The sequence below is a fragment of the Salmo trutta genome, chromosome 37, assembly GCF_901001165.1.
Source record: "Salmo trutta chromosome 37, fSalTru1.1, whole genome shotgun sequence".
In the NCBI taxonomy this organism is placed as follows: domain Eukaryota; kingdom Metazoa; phylum Chordata; class Actinopteri; order Salmoniformes; family Salmonidae; genus Salmo; species Salmo trutta.
The window spans coordinates 1708767-1727032 of record NC_042993.1 but is presented as its reverse complement, the minus strand read 5'-3'; the positions used below and the strand labels follow the sequence as shown (position 1 = coordinate 1727032).

Here is an 18266-nt window from a genome sequence, read left to right as displayed (position 1 = left end):
GATTTTAGAGCTCTCGTAAATAAACATCCTGATTATTGTAGGCTGGATCTCAGTCTGTTTCTTTCAACCGGAACCTTACACCTTCTGGTATACAAACTGAGTAGTTAAATTGAAGTTCGGCTTAAGAACATTGATAACTTAATTCCCGTAACAGGAAGCCATGCTGGTTAAGTGTGCCTTGAATTCTAAATAAATCACTGACATTGTTACCAGCAAAGCCCCCCCACACCATCACACCTCCTCCTCCATGCTTCATAGTGGGAACCACACATGTGGAGATCATCCGTTCACCTACTCTGCGTTTCACAAAGACACGGTGGTTGGAACCAAAAATCTCAAATTTGGACACATCAGACCAAAGGACAGATTCCCACCGGTCTATTGTCCATTGCTCGTGTTTCTTGGCCCAAGCAAGTCTCGTATTATCATTGGTGTCCTTTAGCGCTGGTTTCTTTGCAGCAATTCGACCACAAAGGCCTGATTCACACAGTCTCCTCTGAACAGTTGATGTTGAGATGTGTCTGTTACTTGAACTCTGTGAAGCATTTATTTGGGCTGCAATCTGAGGTGCAGTTAACTCTAATGAATGTATCCTCTGCAGCAGAGGTAACTCTGGGTCTTCCTTTCCTGTGGCGGTCCTTATGAGAGCTAGTTTCATCATAGTGCTTGATGGTTTTTGCGACTGCACTTCAAGAAACTTTCAAAGTTCTTGAACTTTTCCTGATTAACTCACCTTCATGTCTTAATAGGGACAGACGTTCCGCTAGCGGAACGCCTCACCAATATCCAATGGTATAGAGTGGCGCGAATTACAAATACCTAAAAAATGCAAAAACTTCAATTTTTCAAACATATGACTATTTCCCACCATTTTAAAGACAAGACTCTCCTTTATCTAACCACATTGTCCGATTTCATTTACATTTACGTCATTTAGCAGACGCTCTTATCTAGAGCGACTTACAAATTGGTGCATTCACCTTAAATTCAAAAAGGCTTTACAACGAAAGCAAAACATTAGATTATGTCAGGAGAGTACCCTGACAAAAATAATCACACACCCATTTTTCAAGCTAGCATATATGTCACAAAAACCAAAACCACAGCTAAATGCAGCACTAACCTTTGATGATCTTCATCAGATGACACTCCTAGGACATTATGTTATACAATACATGCATGTTTTGTTCAATCAAGTTCATATTTATATCAAAAAACAGCTTTTTACATTAGCATGTTTTGTTCAGAACTAGCATACCCACCGAAAACTTCCGGTGAATTTACTAAATTACTCACGATAAACATTGACAAAAAACATAACAATTATTTGAAGAATTATAGATACAGAACTCCTTTATGCAATCGCGGTGTCCGATTTTAAAATAGCTTTTCGGTGAAAGCACATTTTGCAATATTCTGAGTAGATAGCCCGGCCATCATGGCTAGCTATTTTGACACCCACCAAGTTTGGCACTCACCAAACTCAGATTTACTATAAGAAAAATTGGATTACCTTTGGTGTTCTTTGTTAGAATGCACTCCCAGGACTTCTACTTCAACACCCAATGTTGTTTTGGTTCCAAATAATCCATAGTTATATCCAAATACCGCCGTTTTGTTCGTGCGTTCAAGACACTATCTGAAGGGTGACGCGCCGGCGCGTTTCGTGACAAAAAATGTCAAAATATTCCATTACCGTACTTCGAAGCATGTCAAACGCTGTTTAAAATCAATTTTTATGCGATTTTTCCCGTAAAAAAGAGATAATATTCCGACCGGGAAACGTCCTTTCCGTTCAAAGACTCAAAATCTAAAATTGACTCTTCGCGTGTGCCCGTCTCATTGTTCTCAGATCGACCACTTACCAAATGCGCTACTGTTTTTCAGCCATGGGCTGCAAAGTCATCATTCAACGTTCTGGCGCCTACTGGGAGCCTATGGGAGCCTCAGAAAGTGTCACGTTACAGCAGAGATCCTTTGTTTTCAATAAAGAGAGTGTAGAAGGCCAAGAAATGGTCAGAGAGGGCACTTCCTGTACAGAATCTTCTCAGGTTTTTGCCTGCCATATGAGTTCTGTTATACTCACAGACACCATTCAAACAGTTTTAGAAACTTTAGGGTGTTTTCTATCCAAATCAAACAATTATATGCATATTCTAGTTTCTGGGCAGTAGTAATAACCAGATTAAATCGGGTACGTTTTTTATCCGGATGTGAAAATACTGCCCCCTACCCTGGAGAGGTTAAAGTAATGATGGACTATCATTTCGCTTTCCTTATTTGAGCTGTTCTTGCCATAAAATGGGATGGCAGGTATCCTAGTTGTTAGAGCGTTGGGGCCAGTAACCGAAAGGTTGCTGGATTGAATCCCGGAGCTGACAAGGTAAAAAGATCTGTCGTTCTGCCCCTGAATAAGGCAGATAACCCACTGTTCCCTGGTAGGATGTCATTGTAAATAAGAATTAGTTCTTAACTGACTTGCCTAGTTAAATAATGTTTTTTTTTTTTTAAATGGACTTGGTATTTTACCAAATAGGGCTATCTTCTGTATACCACCCCTCACAGCAAAACTGATTGGCTCAAATGCATTAAGAAGGAAAGAAATTACACAAATTAACTTTTAAGAAGGCACACCTGTTAATTGAAATGCATTCCATTCCAACCTCATGAAGCTGGTTGAGAGAATGCCAAGAGTGTGCAACGCTGTCATCAAGGAAAGGGTGGCTATTTGAATCATCTCAAATATAAAATATATTTTGTGTTATTTCGTAGTGTTGACGTCTTCACTACTATTCTACAATGTAGAAAATAATTATAAAAATAAATACAAATCCTGGAATGAGAAGGTATGTGGAAACTTTTGACTGGTACTGTATTTTTTTAAATGGGTTTCCATCGCATTTTTAATACTGATGGTTTTGTAACAAAAATGTTTACGTTATATAGCGAATGTGCCGGTCAGGTCTTCGCACCAGCGCTCTATCGAACAGCTTGCAGATCCAGTGCGGGTATAGCCTACATGATGAGATCATTACAAAAGAGCAAGATTATTTTTGTTTGTCAAATGGCAGCCAATCATGTCACCATAATTAGACCTTCGATATTTATTGGAAAGGAGCATCAAGCTCATTGCGTGCACTTTCACATCCCCGTGAAGTTCATCATCATTTATTTCATCTGTAGCCTAGTTAACTGCATTTCCCGAGTCGTGGTGGGCGGACCACACACCATCACCAGGTGACTCCGAGTTTACTTCGATATGATGTGATATGATATTTGCGCATAAAGTCGTTTCCACCACCGTTTCTCGCATAATTTTGACAACACAAAAAGATCCCACCTTGTCTAGCTTATTGTTTTGTGGACATTTGAAAAGTTTACTGACAAATGTAATGTTTCCATTAGGCCTGTAGTGATTTTTATCTCCTATAAAAAGTTAGGATGTAAACCTGGTTAGTCATTCAATCAGCTATGTCAACACATTTTGGGGATTGGTAGTTATCCTACTCACCTATCTAAACGTTGGCCGACACCAACGGGCATGCAGGACAAGTGCCCAGGGGCTCTTACCTCCAGGTGGCCCCCATGGATTTTGTTAGTCATTCGCACTCAAATATTATATTAACATAAGTCATTACAAAATGTGTAGAATTGCAGGAAATGAGCTTTAAAACTGCAAAAATGTATCGACACCCAATGGCAAATGGGTAGCATTGCAAGAAATTAACTGTAAAACTGAAGAAGAGAAAAAGTAGCTCTGCCAATGGCAACATGAGTAGAATTGCAGTAGCCCTCTGAGTAGCCCTCTGCTGCAAGATCAAATAAAAAATATAATTTATTCATCACTTACACAGTTTACAGCAGGTATAAAAGGTGCAGCGAAATGCTTAGGTGCTCCAGTTGTGTGAGAACGGAGCAGGAAAAAAACACACAAAAACAAGCTTTTATAACATTACCTCCAGCCCAGTTTAGTGGGGCGGGCCATCCTTCCAAAGCTGAGAAACATGGGCTTCTAAGGCTACCTCCAGCCCAGCTTAGTGGGGCGGGCCATCCTTCCAAAGGTGAGTAACATGGGCTTCTAAGGCTACCTCCAGCCCAGCTTAGTGGGGCGGGCCATCCTTCCAAAGGTGAGTAACATGGGCTTCTAAGGCTACCTCCAGCCCAGCTTAGTGGGGTGGGCCATCCTTCCAAAGCTGAGAAACATGGGCTTCTAAGGCTACCTCCAGCCATTGGGACACATGGGACACTACACTACCATGCTGTCACCACTAGGTGGTGTGAGGGCTCCAGTTGTTATTTATGCACCAACACTCTTGAATCTTTCATGAAGCAAAGCACATCACTTTTCACACTTTCATTGCTCTCTATTCTACATCCCTCCTTTTCTCCCTCTCTCTTTTACCCCTCCATTCACCTCTATCCTTCTCTCTCTCTCTCTCTCTCCTTCATGTGACTCCATTGTCTTCAATGGAACAGGAATGTTTCCTTTCTGTTCAAGAAATCAGCTTTCTTTCACTTTTTCCATGACCCTTTGTCCGTTTCCATCCTTTCTTTGTTGGTTCCAGGGTAACTCACCCGGTCATGCACAAATCACAGGACCAAAGTACCGTCAGTCTTAGTTCACAGAGAGAGCATCACACCAAGTAGTCCACTGATGATAAATGCAATGGCGTGAGATTGTCATGAATGTGTGCACTGAATAGTAACATGTGATATCTGTAACAGGTGATATCTGTGAAAACAACCTGCAGAGAGACTTATGGTGTCACACACACACACGCACACAAAACTGGTTATTTGCGTACTGTCACAGTCTCTATCTATTCCGAGTCACAGTGAGGTGAAACGAAACAGTCATTATAGGGTCAGAATCTAGTATAGTCAGAACTCCCATGAGGACTTGCAATGGTCAGAGGTTGACTGTTGAGCACTGGTCATAACACAACCATGACATTAGAGGGCAAAACACACGCACACACACGCATACACACACACACAAGGGGTGGGGCACATACACAAAAAACGCAAAAGCAGGAAACAATCGTTCACTGAGAGAAAAGAGGAAAAGCTATGAGAAGAATAAAATAATGAGTGCAGAGTGAGATGCAATGGAGGAGTTGAGAGATGGAGGAAACAGAGGAGGGTGGAGGGATGAGGGGTGCAGGGAGAAGAGGACGGTGGAGCGATGGAGGGAGAGGAGGAGGGTGGAGGGATGAGGGAGAGGAGGAGGGTGGAGGGGTGCAAGAGAGGAGGAGGGTGGAAAGATGGAGAGAGAGGAGGAGGGTGGGGGATGAGGGAGAGGAGGAGGGTGGAGAGATGAGGGAGAGGAGGAGGGTGGAGGGGTGCAAGAGAGGAGGAGGGTGGAAAGATGGAGAGAGGAGGAGGGTGGGGGATGAGGGAGAGGAGGAGGGTGGAGGGGTGCAGGGAGAGGAGGAGGGTGGAGGGAGAGGAGGAGGGTGGAGGGGTGCAGGGAGAGGAGGAGGGTGGAGGGGTGCAGGGAGATGAGGAGGGTGGAGGGGTGCAGAGAGAGGAGGAGGGTAGAGAGCTGGAGGAAGAAGAGGAGGGTGAAGGTTGAGGTGATAAAAACTGGCCTGCACTTTTATTGAACCTTTTTCTAGTTAAAGAAAAAAATCAAAGTAATGAAAACTGCAGCATGTAAAGGAGGTGAGAGCATGGGAAACAGTGCTTGTTTTTTTCTCAGTTTTCCTCTTCGGCTCACTCTACAGTGAGGGAAAAAAGTATTTGAACCCCTGCTGATTTTGTACGTTTGCCTACTGACAAAGAAATGATCAGTCTATAATTTTAATGGTAGGTTTATTTGAACAGTGAGAGACAGACTAACAACAACAAAAATCCAGAAAAACGCATGTCAAACATTTTATAAATTGATTTGCATTTTAATGAGGGAAATAAGTATTTGACCCCCTCTCAATCAGAAAGATTTCTTTCTCCCAGGTGTCTTTTATACAGGTAACGAGCTGAGATTAGGAGCACACTCTTAAAGGGAGTGCTCCTAATCTCAGTTTGTTACCTGTATAAAAGACACCTGTCCACAGAAGCAATCAATCAATCAGATTCCAAACTCTCCACCATGGCTAAGACCAAAGAGCTCTCTAAGGATGTCAGGGACAAGATTGTAGACCTACACAAGGCTGGAATGGGCTACAAGACCATCGCCAAGCAGCTTGGTGAGAAGGTGACAACAGTTGGTGCGATTATTCGTAAATGGATGAAACACAAAGAACTGTCAATCTCCCTCGGCCTGGGGCTCCATGCAAGATCTCACCTCGTGGAGTTGCAATGATCATGAGAACTGTGAGGAATCAGCCCAGAACTACACGGGAGGATCTTGCCAATGATCTCAAGGCAGCTGGGACCATAGTCACCAAGAAAACAATTGGTAACACACTACGCCGTGAAGGACTGAAATCCTGCAGCGCCCGCAAGGTCCCACTGCTCAAGAATACATATACATGCCCGTCTGAAGTTTGCCAATGAACATCTGAATGATTCAGAGGACAACTGGGTGAAAGTGTTGTGGTCAGATGAGACAAAAATGGAGCTCTTTGGCATCAACTCAACTCGCCGTGTTTGGAGAAGGAGGAATGCTGCCTATGACCCCAAGAACACCATCTCCACCGTCAAACATGGAGGTGGAAACATTATGCTTTGGGGGTGTTTTTCTGCTAAGGGGACAGGACAACTTCACCGCATCAAAGGGACGATGGACGGGGCCATGTACCGTCAAATCTTGGGTGAGAACCTCCTTCCCTCAGCCAGGGCATTGAAAATGGGTCGTGGATGGGTATTCCAGCATGACAATGACCCAAAACACACGGCCAAGGCAACAAAGGAGTGGCTCAAGAAGCACATTAAGGTCCTAGAGTGGCCTAGCCAGTCTCCAGACCTTAATCCCATAGAAAATCTGTGGAGGGAGCTGAAGGTTCGAGTTGCCAAACGTCAGCCTCAAAACCTTAATGACTTGGAGAAGATCTGCAAAGATCAGTGGGACAAAATCCCTCCTGAGATGTGTGCAAACCTGGTGGCCAACTACAAGAAACGTCTGACCTCTGTGATTGCCAACAAGGGTTTTGCCACCAAGTACTAAGTCATGTTTTGCAGAGGGGTCAAATACTTATTTCCCTCATTAAAATGCAAATCATTTTATAACATTTTTGACATGCGTTTTTCCTAATTTTTTTGTTGTTATTCTGTCTCTCACTGTTCAAATAAACCTACCATTAAAATTATAGACTGATCATTTCTTTGTCAGTGGGCAAACGTACAAAATCAGCAGGGGATCAAATACTTTTTTCCCTCACTGTATCTCTCCCCCTGTCACGTCCTGACCAGTATAGGGGTTATTTGTTATTGTAGTTTGGTCAGGACGTGGCAGGGGGTGTTTGTTTTATGTGGTTTGGGCTATGTATTTAGGTAGAGGGGTGTTTGGTTTATGTGGTCCGGGGTTTTGTTAGTCTATGTTCTATGTTAGGTATTTTCGATGTTCTGTCTAGTCTATTGTAGTTCTATGTTTAGTTAATTGGGGTTGGACCTTCAATTGGAGGCAGCTGGTTATCGTTGCCTCTGATTGAAGGTCCTATAATTAGGAGTTTGTTTTCATGGGGTTTTGTGGGAGGTTGTTTGTTGCATAGCTGTGTGTTGCATGCAAGACTGTTTGGCGGTCGTCTTGTTCTGTTCGTATGTGTTCTAATAAAGTTAATATGAGCACTCAACCCGCTGCGCCTTGGTCCATCCACCACGACGACCGTTACACCCCCTTCCCATGTCATTCATTCTGTTCTTCTCTTTCTCTCCAGTGTCTTCTCTATCTCCTCCGCTTCCTCTCATTATATTTCCCTCCTCTTCTCCCTTCATTCTCCCTCCTCCTCTTCTCCCTTCATTCTCCCTCCTCTTCTCTCTTCATTCTCCCTTCTCCTCTTTTCCCTTCATTCTCCCTCTTTCCCTTCATCCGCCCCTCCTCCTCACTGTCTCATTGTTGAGTGCAATGCAATCGAGTGCAATTCAGCTGTAACTTGTACAATGCAATTTATCAATGCCATTGTCAGAGAGCACTTCAGAACTGTCTTTCTTCTATCTGAACTGGCTGACAGGATCGTATGACTGTAGATTAGCAAATAAAAAGAAGACTGGGACCAGGGGGATCAGGAACCAGGGGGGAAGTTGTAGAGTTGAAGTTGCACCAAGACACTGATCTATAGCCAGTTTTGCCAATTTACCCCTACAGATAAGGTTAGGATTTGGGGAGGGTAAGCTGATCCTAGATCTGTCCCAAAGGACAACTTCTACTTCTATCGCTCAATTCACCTCTCCTCCTCTCCCCCCAAATGCCTCTCCCTTCTGCTCTCCCTCTTTTTTTCTCTCCCTCCTGCTCTCCCTCCTACCCCCCTCCTGCTCTCCCTCCTAATCTCCCTCCTACCCCCCACATGCCCCCCCTCCTGCTCACCCTCCTGCCCTCCTCCTGTTCTCCCTCTGTCCAGACTAGCTCATAACAAATGATGGTGATAATTTGAACCACAAAGAGATGGGGGAGGAAATTAGATGGGGGGAGGAAAAGGGGGAATAACGAAAGGATAAAAGCAGTGTGAGTAATGCAGGCATCTGGACCCAACTGGCCACACATCTGGAGCTCAGGTCTCTCTCTCTCTCTTTCACACACACACACACACACACACACACACACACACACACACACACACACACACACACACACACACACACACACACACACACACACACACACACACACACACACACACACACACACACACACACACAATTAATCTATACTAATTGTTATTATAATAATACAGCTGTTCGTGTGTGTGTGTGTGTGTGTGTGTGTGTGTGTGTGTGTGTGTGTGTGTGTGTGTGTGTGTGTGTGTGTGTGTGTGTGTGTGTGTGTGTGTGTGTGTGTGTGTGTGTGTGTGTGTGTGTGTGTGTGTGTGTGTGTGTGATGGTCTGTGAGGAGAGTGGTGTGTGGTTGGGAAGTCCCAGAGAACTGTCTCCAGTATCCTCTATTATTCTCTGACTAATTCATGTAAAATCAGATTCTACCCAGGAGGGAGAATAAACAACAAACAAATGTTTGGTAGAGATAGATTTCAACACACAAACAAACAAACAAACACACGCGCGCGTGCGCACACACACACACACACACACACACAGTATTTCACACAGGGCTGGCCTTGATATACTTTAAGAACATTTTCTCACCTTTTCAATTTATAGAGAAAAAAACATTAATCCCCAACACAAATGTTTGGCAGAGGGAGATTTCTACACACACCATGGTTCAATCATCATCTTTTGTTCAGTGAGGTTGACATTTCATTTTCAGTAGCATAGTCCCTCTCTCTCTTTCATTTTTTTTTATTTAACTAGGCAAGCCAGTTAAGAACAAATTCTTATTTACAATGACGGTGTACACCAGCCAAACCGCTGGACCAATTGAGTGCCAACCAATGGCACTCCCAATCACGCCCAGTTGTGATACAGTCTGCAATCGAACCAGGGTGTCTGTAGTGATACCTCTAGCACTGATATGCAGTGCCTTAGACCGCTGCGCCACTCGGGAGCCCTTTCATACTTTCTTCCTAACTGTCTGTCTTCTATCTGTAGGCTCTCCCCTCTTTCTCTCAGCTCAACTTCACCCCCCTCCCCCGATCTCTCTCTTTTATTCTTGCTCCTTGTGTCGTTAAAACTCTGCCATCCTCTTCTCTAATCAAACCCACATGCTGGGTCAGCCTGCCAGCAACCTTACGAGCTAAAGAGTCACTGTTGCTGTTTGTGTGTGCGCGTGTGTGTGTTTGTGTGTGTGCTGTGTGGGTGAATGAGTTTACTTGTGCTACAGTGGAATAAACCTCAGCTATTAGAAACAAACACAGACATATTTACAAGAAAGTCAGATCTCGTGCTCTCTCTCTCTCTCTCTCTCTCTGTCTTTCTCTTTCTCTTTCTCGCTCTGTCTCTCTCAGAATCGGAATAGAGGGACAACCATTTCTCAGTAGCATTCTCTAAAATTAGAGGCAAGTAATGGGGTTCAGGGTTCAGAGTTCAGTGTGTATATGTGTGTGTGTGGCTCTCAGTAGTTTCCTGTGAGAATTACATTTACATTTTAGTCATTTAGCAGACGCTCTTATCCAGAGCGACTTACAGTAGTGAATGCATACATTTCATACAATGAAGTTCAGGGGTCAAAGGCTATATAGGTCAGGGTCAAGTTCCTCTCTGGTGGGGTTACCGGGGTGACTGGTTTTACTGGGGGTCAACTGGATGATAAAGTGGAGAACGCCACAGATGTGTGACTTTACTGCTGGCTGGCAGTACACATACAGTCACAGACATAGACACACATTCACCACTCAGTCATTCAAGGAGCTTGGGAGGCTGTGAGTAAGGGAGAGCTTCAGAACCACCATAGAACTGATAGAGACTATTCATAACCATACGTCTATATGACCCTGATGACTGTCTACTCTGCATATACATCCTCTGCTGGAATGTAAATAGAAGTCAGTATGAGCCAAGTCCATTCTAACCATTCTATTAGGGTGGAGTAGAACCCTGTGTCATTTGACTGAGGGGGAACCAGGAAGTGATACCAGGGAGAAGAGGAAGTCACAGTGGAGATAGGGGATGGTAATCCGTTAGAGTACTGGGGGAGAGTGTTGACACAAGACTGAGCCTGATTTGAATGAGAGAGGGAGACAGGAGGAGAGAGGGAGGGAGGGAAGGAAAACAGTAAAGGAGGAGATGGTGGAAATGAAAGGATAAGAGAGGGATTTTGAGTTATAATGACAAAGAGGGGAGAAAAGGGTCCCAATAAAAAGAGGAGGTGATGAGGGAGGGAGGGAGGGAGGGAGGGAGGGAGGGAGAACCAGAGATGCTGGGGTCAAGACTGAGAAATATCAGTCAGTCGGTTGTACCTATAGGGCCCTGAGTTGTTCCTGACTATGTGACCTGACCTGGAAAAAGCGACCTGGAAAGACCCTATAGTTATAAGGCCTCTTTGGCAACGTCGTTCTGAACAGGTAAAAGGCACCGATTGTTATGGCATGAATGTTGGTGAATGTTAGGTGTGTGTGTCTGGCTGGTTCAGCTTGGGGTTGTATGAGTTGACAGATTGGAGATATCACTTACCAATACTGTTCTTGGCAAGATAAAGAGGAGCGAGAAGAAAGGAGAGAACACTGTGAAGGGGCAGGGAGGGAGGGAGGGCGGGAGGGAGGGAGGGAGGGAGGGAGGGAGGGAGGGAGGGGAGAGAGAGCGAAAAATGAGCAGAAATTTGACAATGAGGCGGAAAATATTTCCGTACCCCTCAGAAGAATCAGAGGAGTCTCCTTTTACATCTGTCACCATCCCTCTGTTTACCAGTCTCTCTTTATTCCTCTCTAGTACCTGTCCATCTCTGTCTTCTTCCTTCCATACGTCTCTCTTTCACTCCATCTCTGTTACTCTCTGTTTGCCTTTGATCTCTCATTCTTTCTCTCTCTCTGCTGACTCAACCTCCTTCGCTTTTCTACAGGTGAACAATGAGCTAACAAATGACCTGCTCTCTGGTCCCTGACTCTCTCTCTCTTCTCCCTTTCACTCCTCTTCTCCTCTCCACTTCTGTCTTCCCCCTCTCCCTCTCCCTCACTCTCCTCAAAATGCTTGAGGAATGTGTCACACCAGCACAAAAGAATAAAAGCAAGAGAAACGGAGGGAGAAAGTTTGTGAGGTAAAGGAGAAGCAGAGGAGGGAGAGAAGGAGAAAGAATAAGAGAAAGGTTGAGAGGACGATTGCATGGTTGAGTGCAGATGAATGCTGAGGGCTGCTTTGTCATCAGGTGCAGACGTGCCACATCCCCCACACACACATTCACAACGCTGTATCAACCCCTCGTTCCACTGCTGGGATAACGTTTCCCTTCACACTGATCTAAGATCAGTTTCACCCCCCCTATTTCTAAAGGTTAGGATTGTGGATGTAAGATGAATAGCTGATCCTATCTGTGCCATGTGTTGGTTAAACTGCAGGGGGTTGTGGGCTTGATTCATGCACTCTGTAGGCTAACTAGGTCACTAAGGATAATATCACACTGGCCAAATTATCTGCATAAATATACAGCACAATACCAGCCACATCCCTCACAGCTTATTATATATGACCATGACAATGTTGTGGTCTGAATTCATATGACCACCAAGAATAATAGTTGCAATAAGGCTCTGCATTCAAATTATTGCAAGTATTCTTCTTGAGATTAAAATGCTACTACCATGCTTGACATTTATTATAAACTTAATTTTGATAATAATGTGGTTTTCTGTTTTAATCGTGGATAATGTATGTCACCCAAAGAGTTAATAGGTGCAGCGCACCGCAACGAGCAAAACCTGAAAGAGTTATGAGTGACATGGAGAAAGAGAGAAGAAGAAAGGACAAACGGAGAGATAGATGTATGGATAGATTAGAGAACTGATAAGAGTGGCTAATGACTCGTGTCTGCTGTTGGACAAGAGGAGGAACTTGTGTGGACATGCTGCAGTGTCTGTGTGTCTGTGTGTGTGTGTGTGTGTGTGTGTGTGCTTCTGCGTGTGTGTCTGCGTGTGCGTGTGTCGGGGGCGGCGGATGATGCATGTGGTCGCGTAGTGAGTCCAATATCACTCATCTCCAGCCATCATTGCCAATAGCTGAAACACAAGCAGCGCGCTTTGTTCACTTCAAACAAAACAACTCTCTATTCGAGGTGTTGGGTTGCGTTCCTTGGACAAGCGGCCTCTGCGTAAAAAGTGTATAACATTACCATATAGTTATATAAACGTACATGTGCAGGTTAGATTACAACTCGGCGGTGATGGTAAAGTATTCCCTGTGCGTTTAGCCAACGTGTCTGTATCAGACGGATGTGGACATGTGTGAGGTGGTGTCTGTGGGGCTCTAAGTGCGTGTGTGGTTTCCGGGGAGTGCCCCCCCGGTCGCCACGGTTACCCTGGAGTTAATCCAGCGTGCAGTGTAGTGGATGGGATCATCCATCAACAGTCAATAGTTAACGTCCCCTTTGTCCTGCAGTCATCCATCATACAGTGTCTTTATTAGGACCCTCGGTCCGACCCCGCGGCCCCCCGGCCCAGCCCGAGCCCCCCGGCCCAGCCCGAGCCCCCTCCCTCACTCTTCTCCTCCCTCTCACCCCTTTCTTCCAACCGAACAGCAGGGGGCTGCACCAAAGGCACTGAGAGGCTACCGCTCCCTGCCCTTCTCTCCACCTCTCCAACTCCTGCTCTCCCAATTCAAAGGGATTTATTGGCATGGGAAACATATGTTTACATTGCCAAAGCAAGTGAAATAGACAATAAACAAAAGTGAAATAAATAATTTAAAAAATGAACAGTAAATATTACACTCACAAAAGTTCCAAAGGAATAGAGACATTTCAAATGTCATATTATATCTATATACAGTGTTGTCACGATGTGCAAATAGTACAAAAGGGAAAATAAATCAACATAAATATGGGTTGTATTTACAATGTTCTTCACTGGTTGACCTTTTCTTGTGGCAACAGGTCACAGATCTTGCTGCTGTGATGGCACACTGTGCTATTTCACCCAGTAGGGAGTTTATCAAATTGGATTTGTTTTGGAATTCTTTGTGTATCTGTGTAATCTGAGGGAAATATGTGTCTCTAATATGGTCATACATTTGGCAGGAGGTTAGGAAGTGCAGCTCAGTTTCCTCCTCATTTTGTGGGCAGTGTGCACATAGCCTGTTTTTTTTAGAGCCAGGTCTGCCTATGGCGGCCTTTCTCAATAGCAAGGCTATGCTCACTGAGTCTGTACATAGTCAAAGATTTTCTTAAATTTGTGTCAGTCACGGTGGTCAGGTATTCTGCCCTCTGTTTAGGGCCAAATAGCATTCGATTTGCTCTGTTTTTTTGTTAATTCTTTCCAATGTGTCAAGTAATTATATTTTTGTTTTCTCGTGATTTGGTTGGGTCTAATTGTGTTGCTGTCTTGGGGCTCTGTGGGGTCTGTTTGTGTTTGTCTGTCTCAATTCAATTCAAAGGGCTTTATTGGCATGGGAAACATAGGAAACACCTCTCATGTCTCTTGCTCTCTCGTGAGTTCAGTATGTTTCTGCACGCGAAGTCAAACTTATTGACGCAGTCCGGTTAAATATATAGCCCGCTGGTCGAGGCCGGGGGCTGTATCCCGTTACCGCCTCTTTTATGACACATCGCTGCGGCGCTGGGGGAAGAGGGTAGAGAAAAGAGAGAGGGAGTGAAGAAGAATGGACAAGGGCGGTGAGGTGAACTTGTGGGAAATATTCTCAACATTCCATCCAATCGCTAGCCCTCGATCATGTCCAAGAATTGAAGCACCAAGTGTCTCTCTATCTCCCCTACATCAACACACGGACTGGTACCTGACTTCCTTGACACTCAACACTGCATCCATGCCAACGATAAATTGGCTAAATCCGAAACTGGCACTCAGAACAGTTTTTCCGGTTTCAATTACAACACAATGGCTTCAACCACGAACCACATGTCTGACAAACACCACAAATTACATCATATATTGCACCTCATAAAATAATATTTCCATGAGGTTTTGCCCTTGTGCGCGTGCGTCTAGGGCGCGGTCAATCCATTGGCACATTAAAGGTGCGCGGGGATAAAGAGGCGTGGCAAGTGGCTCAGCTGGGAGGTCCTAGAACGCACATGTTCTCTCCGGGCGTGGTCGTGGCGGGGCTTAGGAACCATAGACGATTCCCGTTGGCTCCTGGACATGACAGACGTGGGTCGGGCGTGTCTGAAGTGTGAAAGTGGGCATGTTATCAGCGGTCAAAGGAAGTGTCTAGTTTTCCATTCCATCCATTCATAGCGCAACCGCTCATAACGTGCACTGACGCATAGACGAGATAGGGATCAGCGAGAGAGAGACAGAGAGAGAGAGACAGAGAGAGAGGCAGAGAGAGAGACAGAGAGAGAGAGAGGGTTGGATTAGGGCACTGACAGCCACCTCAGTCAAACAGTTGAGAGACACACGGTCACAACCTGCTGAGGGGGCAAAACTAACGGGGCCGGATAGTCTAAATCCAATCCTGATCACCTCTTAACCGGTTAGGGAGAGAGGACCACCTCGAGACCCCGCATTGATTGAAAAGAGGGCAGAGTTGGAGAGTAAAACAATCCGTTTTGAAAAAGAAGTCAAACTGATCTATCCAGCCACCCTATACTCTGAACCATGGAGCGCAAAATCCCTGACTTCGCTGGTACCTGGAAGATGAAGAGCTCAGAGAACTTCGAGGAGCTTCTCAAAGCGCTGGGTGAGTGATGATAATGATGATGATGGTGGCGATGAAGGGGATGGTGGTAAATATTTGTGGTACATATATCACTAACTTTATTATAGCCTATTATTATAGCAGTTATTGAACTATTACTGATTGAATATAGCTATCTGAACACACTAATACATTGTAGGTCAGATACGTCCCCCCTCCCCCACCCACACACACACACACACACACACACACACAATGGTTCATGCATGCACTTATTAATCAGACATGTGGTGCACTCTGTGCGTTGCGTGAGTGGGGGGTCTTTGTAATTCTGGCGAACCCAAAACTCAATGCTTGGCCCCCTCCCTCACTGCCCCACTTCCCCAGCCAGCCTCCCCTCCCCCCTCGCCTCACTCCGCCAGACAATGGAGACAAACGGCGGCACCTCTGTCCGTGTCACCGCGCGGAGAAAAATAACATCACATCGTGCAAGTGTCTGTGTGGGATCGGAAGAAACAGACGCTTCAAAGAGAAGAGTCCGTTATGACGTGACAGCGCAGGCCATTTGGGATATTATCAGCCCGCATGCCGACCTTAAAACCTCTCTGGCGCACAGCCACTTGAATCCAGTGGCGCGATTTTTGAAACGTTTGAAATACTATTACTTCAATTTCTCAAACATATGACTATTTTACAGCTATATAAAGACAAGACTCTCGTTAATCTAACCACACTGTCCGATTTCAAAAAGGCTTTACAACGAAAGCAAAACATTAGATTATGTCAGGAGAGTGCCCAGCCAGAAATAATCAGACACCCATTTTTCAAGCTAGCATATAATGTCACAAAAACCCAAACCACAGCTAAATGCAGCACTAACCTTTTATGATTTTCATCAGATGACACACCTAGGACATTATGTTATACAATACATGCATGTCTGTTCAATCAAGTTCATATTTATATCAAAAACCAGCTTTTTACATTAGCATGTGACGTTCAGAAAAAGCATACCCCGCAAACTTCCGGGGAATTTACTAACAATTTGCTAAATTACTCACGATAAACGTTCACAAAAAGCATAACAATTATTTTAAGAATTATAGATACATTACTCCTCTATGCACTCGATATGTCCGATTTTAAAATAGCTTTTCGGATGAAGCACATTTTGCAATATTCTAAGTACATAGCCCAGCCATCACGGGCTAGCTATTTAGACACCCGGCAAGATTAGCCTTCACCAAAATCATATTTCCTATACGAAAAATGGTCTTACCTTTCCTGTTCTTCGTCAGAATGCACTCCCAGGACTTCTACTTCAATAACAAATGTAGGTTTGGTCCCAAATAATCCATCGTTATGTTCCATCAGCGACGTTTTGTTCGTGCGTTCTAGACACTATCCCAATGGTAAATCACGGTCACGAGCATGGCGCAGAACGTGACAAAAAATTTCTAAATATTTAATTACCGTACTTCGAAGCATGTCAACCGCTGTTTAAAATCAATTTTTATGCCATTTATCTCGTAGAAAAGCGATAATATTCCGACCGGGAATCTGCAATAAGCTAAACAGCCGAATGAAAATACTCCACGGGGTCGAATCGCGCACGCGATCATTCCATTGTCACCTAATGGGACACTTGGAAAAGGAGATAATGTGTTTCAGCCTGAGGCTGCCTCGTCATCGTTTAGGTTTTTCCCGGTTTCTGAGAGCCTATTGGAGCCCTAGGAATTGTCACGTTACAGCTAAGATCCTTACTCTTCAATAAACAGAGGCAAGAAGAACGACTCCTTGTCAGACAGGCCACTTCCTGCATGAAACCTTCTCAGATTTTTGCCTGCCATAGGAGTTCTGTTATACTCACAGACACCATTCAAACAGTTTTAGAAACTTTAGGGTGTTTTCTATCCAAACCTGAACAATAATATGCATATTCTAGCTTCTGAGTTGGTGTAGGAGGCAGTTAAAAATGGGCACATATTTTTTCCAAAATTCTCAATACTGCCCCTAGCCCCAACAGGTTTTAAGAGCTGTTTCACTGTCATTTCATTCTCAATCTTAAAGGCCTCTCTCCACACCTGCAGCAGTTTGCATGGAATAAAAAGACAACGCCTGTTCATTTATCTGGTAGGGTGTGTGAGTGTGTCTGTCAGTGGTTGCCAATTTTCGTATTTTTACTAAAATACAAGGGCATACCAGGAATACATGTATATCAACACATAAGCACATAAGGGAGGGAGGATCGAGAGAGAGACGCCTGTGTTCGTGTGCAAAAGTGCAATATGTGTCTGTGTTATGAACTAGTTCTAAATGCCACCATTGTTCCTGCCGGAATAACCGGAGTCAGTGGCGTGTCACCGGCCGGGCGCGCGCATTCCAATTTCCTGGTTTGACTGACGCACCAATTAACATAAATCTGCTCTCTGTCTTTACCCATCATTACCCACGCGAGGGGTGTGTGTGAGGGGTAGCGTGCTGGGAGATAGAGAAGGGGGTGAGGTGGGGGCCAGAGGATAGAAAGAGGAAAAAGGGTCAAACAAAAGAAGAAAGAAAAGAGAGAGAGATGATGAAATGAACCTGACAGAGAGATAGGCCAGGGAGATGGGGTGTGTGTGTGTGTGTGTGTGTGTGTGTGTGTGTGTGTGTGTGTGTGTGTGTGTGTGTGTGTGTGTGTGTGTGTGTGTGTGTGTGTGTGAAGGGAGGAGAAGGGGAGCTGTACCCATAAAAGGGAGGGACTGTATGTGAGGAAAGTAACTCACAGACAGAGAGGAGGAGAGGACAGACTGACTGGGTCTAGTGCTTTACCTGGCCTTACACACACACACACACACACACACACACACACACACACACACACACACACACAGGTGCAGGACATTCACAGACGCAGACGTGCACACAGACCTACTGGCATGGTGAGGAGCAGAAATATTTGGCCAGACTCCCTAGAGAGAACAGAGGCAACT

At 44.7% G+C, this 18266-nt stretch overlaps 1 protein-coding gene across 1 annotated transcript in view; it reads left to right on the top strand.

The window, feature by feature from the left end:
- The first annotated feature begins 14786 nt into the window (after positions 1-14786).
- crabp2a (cellular retinoic acid binding protein 2, a) overlaps positions 14787-18266 on the top strand; it is an 11900-nt gene continuing 8420 nt past the window's right edge. The window contains exon 1 of the mRNA XM_029736590.1: positions 14787-15336. Within this exon, the coding sequence (XP_029592450.1) occupies positions 15255-15336 (82 nt within the window). The 5' untranslated portion in view covers positions 14787-15254. The remainder of the gene's footprint in view (positions 15337-18266) is intronic.